Source organism: Coffea eugenioides, chromosome 3 (genome assembly GCF_003713205.1).
Source record: "Coffea eugenioides isolate CCC68of chromosome 3, Ceug_1.0, whole genome shotgun sequence".
Taxonomy (NCBI): Eukaryota; Viridiplantae; Streptophyta; class Magnoliopsida; order Gentianales; family Rubiaceae; genus Coffea; species Coffea eugenioides.
Genome location: NC_040037.1, coordinates 5,900,019 through 5,909,960, shown reverse-complemented (window position 1 = coordinate 5,909,960; position 9,942 = coordinate 5,900,019). Strand labels below are relative to the sequence as shown.

The window sequence follows — 9,942 nt, the reverse complement described above, 5'->3', positions numbered from 1 at the left end:
ATGATATGTGTGCAATTAATAAAGGATATTAATTTTTGGAATATATTTTCTTGAAATCATTTTTATGAGATCTGATTTTATGTTTTGAAGATAAACAGGTAAAAAAAATTCACCAAAATAAAATGTGTAATCACACTATATTTTATTAAAGCAATAGGTAATTTAAAGAAAACATATAATTTGTAATCACACTATATTTTATTAAAAATTACATTAAGAAAAATACTTCTTGACATTTATGATAAGAGAGATAGAGGAAAATATAAGTAATAGGTAGTTTATGAGGGGTTTTTTTAAAAGCGACAATTTTATTTATACCAAATGGCTACTCTCTCTATTTACAGGTAAGCTAGGCTTCGGCCTAGTAGTAATACTTAGGCCGGGTCCAAATTTTTTGGGCTGAATAGATAAGCCGGGGCTGACTTTTGCTGGCGTGGTTGAATAGATTTTAGCGCTAATTGTCCCCGGGCTCTTAAACAATTTAGTTAAAAGGTTTTTTTTTTTTTTTTTGCTAACGGCTGTCCAATGAATGTGAACGCGACGAACCCTAAGTTAAATTAGCATGTTTCTTCATATACGAGTTTTGTTTGGAGAACCATATACGCCCCAGAAGACTTGGAAGAAGGAAGGACGACCACTATGGTACACGTTCACATACCAGAGGAAATTATTGTTGAGATACTCTCCAGATTACCGGTGAAATCGATTTTGCAATTCAAGTTGGTTTGCAAGTTATGGAACTCTTTGCTATACGATCCTCGATTCAGTTTGGCGACTAAAGGTAGAGAACGCGCGATGTTCTGGTGTTGTGGCAAAAGATGTTTTAGTTCTTTAGACGATCAGTATGCAATCGAAGAGATTCCTAGGCAATGTTGGTATCGACCGTATTTAGATTTTCTGGGATCTTGTAATGGTTTGGTGCTCTTCAGTACTTATGAGACCTGGTACTGCTACTATAATCATTGTAACTTCTACCTTTTGAACCCATCAACAAGATCTTTCAGAGGTTTGATCAACTTTAGCGGTAGGATGTTGTTTGGTGAAAACCGTATAACTTATTCTCCAGTGGCCTATGGACTTTGCTTCGACAAGTTGTCAGATGATTACAAAGTAGTAATGGTGTATTATTCATCAATTCCTTCTCAAAGGGCTTTGGTTGTCAGCTTGAAGAGGGGAACAACTTTGAGAGAAGTTAGTCTCCCCTACAAACTCAGGGGAACAGCGGTTTTAGCCACCGGTAATTTACATTGGATAGATAAAAATGATGACTTGATTGTTTGTTTTGATGAAACCACCAACAGATTTAGCAAATTACCCACGCCAGCGGTGGTACGTGGTGGGAATAATACTACTTACAGGCTGGGAATTTTGGACGGATGCCTTTGCATGTCTAGATATACCGCTGGAATTTATACATCCAAGTGCGAGCTCTTTGTCATGGAAGAATATGGTGTGAAGGAATCTTGGGCTACTTTGTGCGCTATATCTGGTGGAGCGAATTTGAGCAGTGTAAGCGGGTGGGAGCCTCTCTTCTACACCAAGTCCGGCGAGGAGTTATTGATCTCAGGCTTTCATTGCATATTGGCTTACAATGTAAAAACCAAGTCACTCAAGGAAATTCACACATATTCTGCCCAGGAATCCTATGTTGGTCCTCTTAGGTATGAGGAAAGTCTGACCCCACTGGTGGATGTATGGCTCAAAATATGCCTTAGTTTTTACCGGACTGTTTGTTACCTCTCCTTCGTTCTTTTTTTTTTTTTTTTTTTTTTGGTTCATCTATTTTGGGGCATTGCCTGAATGCTTTCGTTGAACCAGTAAACAGTAAATCTTAGGTCTAGAAATTTGCTAGAGACTTGTCGTGCGTGAATTGTTCGATGTCCTGAAAAAAGGATTCTGAGTTAATCCCTCCCTAGACAGCTATTGTGGCATCAATGGCCCTTATTATGTAATATTACTACGTACTACTGGTTATCTGGTTTTTGGCCTAGCAAGTTTTGTCTCTTTTCCTATGTAAACTGTCCTAACTTGTACGGTAAAATTGATTGAAATATTCCCAAGTTATGAGAATGAAACTGGAAGCTGAATATGTACTATTTGCCTAGTGATTGCCCTTGCTGTATCTGGGCAGTCAACAGCTAGCATATATATGATTCTCGCAAGAAACTCTAGCACATAAGCTGAGACAAAACCGTGAGCCTAATTGTTGGTAACTACTTATTATGGCATCCAAGACATAAAACCAAAATTGGCTCGTGAAAGGTTTGCTACATGCAAATAAAGAATCTTGTAAATTAATTGTTGGAGGGTAAATTGAGTATCTTTTCACAAAACAATGCTCCAAAAAGTCACTTGAATAGGGAGCAGAAGCATCTAATTAATTGATAGTGTCTCCAAAACTGTCATCTAGACTAGTAGATCAATTTCTAGGAAAGCAGACTATTTCTCATTGACACCGCAACACGGATTACTTTGCATATGCTTTCAAAGTAGATACTTCAGAGTTTGTCCAAATTGTAGCCCGTTATCTTAAATACATTTAAATACTTATCAAATAATTCAAACGGCTTAAAAAAATCTTTTGTCGAATCCTTCTATTCAAATGAAGTTGGGAATGGATAATCAAGGGATATTTGGTAGAGAATCCCTTGTTTGTTTAGATGAAACGACAAGCAGATTCATTGAATTGCCCAAGCTGCAGTTATATAGAATTATATAGACACAAAAGGGGGTGGCATATATGATTATACCCAAAATAGATCAATTATTCAAGAAGATTCGACAAAGTAATTCTCTGAAAGGCGAATTTGCAAGTTGTGTACTCTGAATCTCTCAGTACTGTTTTTTCTTTTACTTCTTTTTTTTTTTAAACTCGTTTTGGTCGGTTCATTTCCTTCAGGTATTACTTTTTTGTGGTGCAAGATTGATTGATTGATAACATAATTTGCGTGATTGGAAAATAATTTCCAAGCAACGGCTAATGAACTTAAGATCCTTATTTAAGCTTTTTGAAGGGGAAATAACTGATAGCACAAGAGCTGAGGTCCACGAGCAGAATTTTATTCTTCAGGGACCATTTCTATAACCGGGTGATAGGGTATTAATTGTTAGTAATTTTATCATTAATTTTCCTCTTTATCCGTGCCAAATATTGTTTTAATTGTCAATATATATTTATATTTGGTATTTGGATATAATTTCAGAAAGTGGAGCAGAAAAGTGCTAAAAGGGGACCTTCTTGAGAAGATTTCTCCACACGTGAAAGTTTCTAAAAGCTTTCCACAATCAGCCCAAATTGTGCAAACCAACGGAATTGCTGATGAAGAGTTGCCTTCCTATTATTAAGTCCTGGCAAGTCCACTAGCAATAAGAAATCAAAAGGAGAGAATTCTGCGGGGACCACGTAACATTGATTTAGAAAATGTGTTCTTATTGTGGGAGATATACTCATTAGTCAAGATGGACTTTGATGATGAAAGGAGCTTTTCCAATTTGATTCCTACGTCACTAGTTCTCTTAGGAAACTAGTGCTAAAGATAAAAGGAGGAAAAGGCACTAGAGGAGGGCTGGCAGAAGACATTAGATTAGTTTTCTCTCTACGGAGAGGAAGAGAGGTAGTTTTTGGTTTTCAGAGGAGTTCTTCCTTTCCTTGTTTGTAGTGTGCAACTTTGGTTCAAAGAGTCTACGGAGACTCAAGTTTCTTCCTAAATTCTTAGTTAGTTATTTATGTATTTGATTCCATTTAAATTGCGTGGGAATTTTCTTATGAGGCGTGGCTAATTTTCTCCTCTAGTCAAGGATCAACGCGAAGACGCAGTCCCAAATATCTGTGAGATCTAATTAATTTTACGTGTTCCTTAATTTATTAATATTTGCATGTTTTCTATTTTAATTTCCATGGGATTATTTTGTTAATTGGATATCAAGGGCCCGATGTGCAATTTGACTTATTAATCTCTTGTCAAATTAATCAATTAAATCCGTAATTGTTTAGTTGGTTAATATTAGTGACAACTAGTATTTTCACATACTAGGAGAACATGCAATCTGATTTAAATAACCCTCGTAGCGTGTTATTAATTTGGGTTAGGCTTTTCTAGTTTTTAATGCAATTAGGAAATTAATTCCTACGGTCGTACCTAGGAGTATTTCCTGGTTAGGGGTAATCAACGGTCGTACCTTGGTTATCAATAAATTAAGGAAAAGCTGGTCGTTAGATTTTATCGGCGACTATAACTAACCTATTAATAAAATTAAGTGAACCTTCTTTGCATCAATGATCGGATGAATGGACTGTGTCTGCGTAGTTGTATCCTTGGCTAGAATTTATTTATCATTTATTTAATTGCTATTTACAATTGTATTAATTAATTATTTATTTTTGGTTAATTATTTTTAGTTAAATTGTTTAATTATTTATTTTTAATTTCATTTTGATAAAAATCCCCCGTGTCTCGAATTTAAAAAGAATCAAATTTTTTCCAGTCCCTGTGGATTCGACCCTACTCACTACTATACACAGAAAATTCATTTTTTCTCGAGTAGGTATTTATTATTGCACAGGCTCGACACCTGTCAATTTTTTGCGCCGTTGCCGGGGACTGGCGTTAATCATTTGTTTCTTTTTAAGTTCATTTTTTTTCTGGTATTTTTCTAGTTTATGCCTCGCTCTTCTCGTACAGGCGAATTAATTTTCGACCCTGAAGTAGAGAAGACCGCGCGTAGAACGAGGAAAGAAACCAGGCGGCTCAGGGAGGAGCAATACGATATTGCACCTCAGGGACTTGATCCAGAGGTTGAGCCGACAAATTTGTCTGGTGACAATTCAAGTGATTCAGACCAAGAGGAAGTCACTATGGCAAATGCACGAACACTAAGGGAGTTGGCTGCTCCAGATTTAAATCAGCAGCCCTTGTGCATTACTTTTCCACATTTAAATGATGACGCTCCCTTTGAACTAAAATCTGGTCTAATTCATCTCTTGCCATCTTTTCATGGTCTACCAGGTGAGGAGCCCTACAAGCACTTGCAAGAGTTTGACGTCGTTTGCAACAGTATGAAGCCTCCGGGAATTACTGAAGAGCAAATAAAGATGAGGGCCTTCCCCTTCTCTTTGAAGGATTCCGCAAAAGACTGGCTCTACTACCTACCGCCTGGTAGTATCACCACGTGGGATCAACTGAAGAAAAAATTCTTGGACAAGTACTTTCCGGCATCTCGAGCTGCAAGCCTAAGGAAGGAGATATGTGGCATCAAACAACACCCAGGCGAGTCACTCTATGAGTACTGGGAGAGGTTTAAGAAACTGTGCACCAAATGCCCTCAGCATCAGATAAGTGAGCAACTGCTCATTCAATATTTCTATGAGGGGTTGCTTTTCAGGGACAGAAGCATAATCGATGCTGCAAGTGGAGGGGCATTGGTGAACAAAACCCCTCGAGGAGCATGGGAGTTGATTGAAGGGATGGCTGAGAACTCACAGCAGTTTGGTTCAAGAGAGGACATCCCGACGCGTAGGGTGAATGAGGTGGAAACGTCCTCTATCCAACAGCAGATCTCCGAATTAACATCTTTCGTAAGACAATTAGCTGTGGGGAGTAATTCACAAGTCAAAGTGTGTGGGGTGTGCACTGCCGTGGGTCATCCTACGGAAATGTGTCCACTGGTTCAAGAAGAAACTGCAGAACAGGTGAACATGGCTGGCCACGCGCCCGCGCCAAGAAAGCAGTACGACCCGTACTCAAACACCTACAATCCTGGTTGGAGGGATCACCCCAACCTTAGCTATGGAGGAAATAGGCAGTCTAACTTTGTGCCAAATAGACAGCAAGGGCACCAACAGCAGTATCATCCTCGCCTACCACCACCACCACCCCCTTCAAACTCAAGTCCGTCCATGGAAGAGATGATGAAGCAATTACTTGCTAATCAACAAAAGACGGATTCAGACCTGCAAAGCATGAGAAATCAACTGGGACAGGTGCAATCATTGCAAAATCAAATGAATCAAATGGCTATAACAATCAACCGTTTGGAGTCTCAAGTTCAAGGAAAGTTGCCATCTCAACCTGAGGCGAATCCAAAGATTGTAAGCGCAATGACCTTAAGGAGTGGGAAGGAAGTTCAAGGACCCGAACCCGTGATTCCTAAAGATAAGGACGAGGAACGGATTAAGAAAGAATTGGAAGAGGAGGGCACAGACAACAAAAATGCAAAGGTAACCTCGAACCCAATTCCTACAACTAAAACTAATCCACCTCCCTTTCCTAGCAGGTTAGAGAAACCAAAGAAGCAAGACAAGGAAAAAGAGGTCTTGGAGATTTTTCGCAAGGTGGAGATCAACATACCCCTGCTGGATGCGATTAAACAAGTACCCAGGTACGCAAAATTTTTGAGGGACTTGTGTGCCAACCGCAAGCGGTTGAAGGGGGATGAACGAGTTATAGTTAGGGAGAATGTTTCAGCAATTCTACAAAGGAAACTTCCACCAAAATGCGGAGATCCAGGTATGTTTACTATTCCTTGTAGGATAGGTAATACTTTGATTAGGAAGGCCATGTTAGACCTGGGAGCCTCAATTAATGTCATGCCAAAGTCCATTTATGCTTCCTTAAACTTAGGCCCTTTGAAAGAGACTGGGATAATAATTCAATTAGCTGACAGGACCAATGCATACCCTGACGGGTTGATTGAAGATGTTTTGGTAAAAATTAATGAATTGGTTTTTCCAGCTGATTTTTATGTGCTCGACATGGAGGATGAACACTCCCGTGATCCGTCACCTTTGTTGTTAGGTAGACCCTTTTTGAGCACAGCCCGAACCAAAATTGATGTTAATAAGGGTACTTTGTCTATGGAATTTGATGGTGAGATTGTTCACTTTAACATCTTTGAAACCATGAAATATCCATCCGATTCAAATATTGGCTCTGTTTTCTCGATAAATGTTATTGACCCTGCTATACAGGAGGTTTTTGAAATTGAAGGCAGGGATGAACTAGAGGTCGTCCTGACCAGGCACTTTGAGTCCGAAACAACCTCTAGGGTAGAGTTGAGTGAAGAGCTTAAATGCGTGATTGGATCGTTGCAAACGTTACCAACCACGAAGACAAGGTATGATCTTGCACCGATTTTCATACCCGAACCTCACCAAAGGTTACTTCCATCTGTGGTGCAGGCACCTGTCTTGGAACTAAAACCACTGCCGAAACACCTAAAGTATGTATACTTAGGTGAAGGGGAGACACTTCCAGTGATCATCTCCGCGGGTTTATCAAAGGTTCAAGAAGAGAAACTACTTCGAGTTCTTAGGGAACATAAGCAGGCGATAGGATGGACCATCGCCGACATCAAGGGAATTAGCCCTGCGGTGTGTATGCACCGAATTCGACTCGAGGAGAATGCTAAACCCGTACGGCAAGCTCAACGGAGATTAAATCCTCTCATGATGGAGGTCGTAAAGAAAGAGATTTTAAAACTGCTGGACATTGGAATTATATTTGCAATATCAGATAGCCCGTGGGTAAGTCCAGTACAGGTGGTCCCGAAGAAGGCAGGGGTGACAGTGGAATCAAACCAAGAGGGTGAGCTCGTACCAATTCGAAAGCCCACCGGATGGCGACAGTGTATCGATTACCGAAAGCTAAATGCCGTCACGAAAAAAGACCATTTCCCCCTCCCTTTCATTGACCAGATGGTGGAGCGATTAGCATGTCGAGCTTACTATTGTTTCTTGGATGGATTTTCAGGTTATTTTCAAATTGCCATCGCACCCGAGGACCAAGAGAAGACTACTTTCACCTGCCCATTTGGAACATTTGCATACCGAAGGATGCCATTTGGATTGTGTAATGCACCTGCTACCTTTCAAAGATGCATGGTAAGTATCTTTTCAGAATATGTTGAGAAGATTATTGAGGTTTTCATGGACGATTTTAGTGTATATGGTGAAAGTTTTGAAAACTGTCTAGATAACCTGAAATTGATCTTAGTAAGGTGTATAGAAACTAATCTCGTGCTTAATTGGGAAAAATGTCATTTTATGGTTGAACACGGGATAGTTTTGGGTCATGTTGTATCATCTACAGGTATTGAGGTTGATAAGGCAAAAATAGATGTTATATCTACTTTACCTTACCCAGCGAGTGTGCGGGAAGTTCGTTCTTTCTTGGGTCACGCAGGTTTCTATAGAAGATTCATCAAGGATTTCTCGAAAATTGGAGCACCCTTGTTCCAACTTTTGCAAAAAGATGTATCCTTCGAATTTGATGAAGCATGTAAGGGGGCATTCAATAAGTTAAAGGAGTTATTGATCACCTCACCTATTATCCAACCCCCTGACTGGAACCTCCCATTCGAGATCATGTGCGACGCCAGTGACTATGCAGTTGGTGCGGTATTGGGTCAAAGAGTAGGAAAAGCAGCTCATGCTATTTACTACGCATCTCGAGCCTTGAACGGAGCTCAATTGAACTATTCAACCACCGAAAAGGAGCTTTTAGCAGTTGTTTTTGCCTTAGAAAAATTTCGATCTTATTTACTTGGTGCTAAAGTTATTATTTTTTCTGATCATGCAGCTTTGCGGTATTTGTTGACCAAAAAAGAGGCAAAACCGCGATTGATACGGTGGATTTTGTTGCTACAGGAGTTCAACCTGGAGATCCGAGATAAGAAAGGGGCGGAGAATCTGGTAGCAGATCACTTGAGTCGAGTACAAGTCGTCGAAGATGACATCCCATTGAGAGAAGCATTCCCCGAGGAGCATTTATTTTCTATTAACTCATCTTTGCCTTGGTATGCAGATATTGTTAATTTTCTAGTCACTGACAAATTTCCTACAGGATGGCCTAAGGCAAAGAGAGACAAGTTGAGGAGCGATGCAAAGTTCTACATTTGGGATGATCCTTACCTCTGGAAGCGGGGTGCTGATCAAATCATCCGTAGATGTGTAAGTGAATTTGAATTTCAATCTATTCTAGCCTATTGTCACTCTTTTGCATGTGGAGGTCACTTTGGACCGAAGAGAACGGCTCGTAAGGTGCTAGAGAGTGGATTCTATTGGTCAACTCTATTCAAGGATGCCTACTCATTTTGTAAGTCATGTGATAAGTGTCAAAGAGTGGGTAATATCTCTCGTAGGGATCAAATGACTCAAACCCCAATGATTTTTGTTGAAATTTTTGACGTTTGGGGCATTGATTTTATGGGTCCTTTTCCTTCTTCCTTTGGTTTTTTTTATATATTGCTTGCTGTAGATTATGTTTCGAAGTGGGTAGAAGCAAAGGCCACCCGCACTAATGATTCCAAAGTGGTTGCAGAATTCGTTAAGTCTAATATTTTTGTTCGTTTTGGGATGCCGCGAGCAATTGTAAGTGATCGGGGTACTCATTTCTGCAACAAAACGATCGCTGCAATTTTCAGGAGGTACGGTGTCTTGCACAAAGTCTCCACTTCTTACCATCCTCAGACAAACGGTTAGGCGGAGGCATCGAACCGAGAGATCAAGTCAATTTTGGAGAAGATAGTTCGACCCGATAGGAAGGATTGGAGTATAAGACTTGAAGATGCCTTGCGGGCATATAGAACGGCGTACAAGACGCCAATCGACATGTCCCCTTACCGTTTGGTATTTGGGAAGCCATGCCACCTCCCTGTCGAGTTCGAGCATAGAGCATTTTGGGCAGTCAAGCAATGCAACATGGATATCGAAGAGGGCGGAATTCAAAGAAAACTGCAGTTACAAGAATTGGAGGAGATTCGCAATGAAGCCTACGAGAATGCTGTGATTTATAAGGAAAAAAACAAGATTTTTCATGACCAGCAGGTCTCTAGGAAGACATTTGAATGTGGACAAAAAGTTCTACTGTATCACTCCAAATTGAAGTTATTTCCAGGTAAGCTACGTTCTCGTTGGATTGGTCCCTTTGTGGTAACTAATGTCTT

At 40.0% G+C, this 9,942-nt stretch overlaps 1 protein-coding gene and 1 non-coding gene across 2 annotated transcripts; one reads left to right on the top strand and one right to left on the bottom strand.

Annotated features, from left to right (window-relative positions):
* The first annotated feature begins 639 nt into the window (after window positions 1-639).
* LOC113765853 (F-box protein CPR1-like) lies at window positions 640-5,396 on the top strand. Its single transcript, XM_027310100.1, has 3 exons — window positions 640-1,672; window positions 5,007-5,336; window positions 5,383-5,396. Exons 1-3 carry the CDS (start codon window positions 640-642, stop codon window positions 5,394-5,396), a joined length of 1,377 nt encoding a protein of 458 aa, XP_027165901.1.
* LOC113767181 lies at window positions 5,228-5,334 on the bottom strand. The gene has a single exon (XR_003467902.1). It is a non-coding gene; the product is annotated as a small nucleolar RNA R71 (small nucleolar RNA).
* Window positions 5,397-9,942: the final 4,546 nt, after the last annotated feature.

Bases quoted from the DNA above. Each gene is read 5' to 3' on its own strand.
- LOC113765853 (XM_027310100.1), top strand. From the start codon at position 640: ATGGTACACGTTCACATACCAGAGGAAATTATTGTTGAGATACTCTCC. The intron at 1,673-5,006 runs GTCTGACCCCAC...ATGGTCTACCAG, and splicing joins TCCTCTTAGGTATGAGGAAA to GTGAGGAGCCCTACAAGCAC.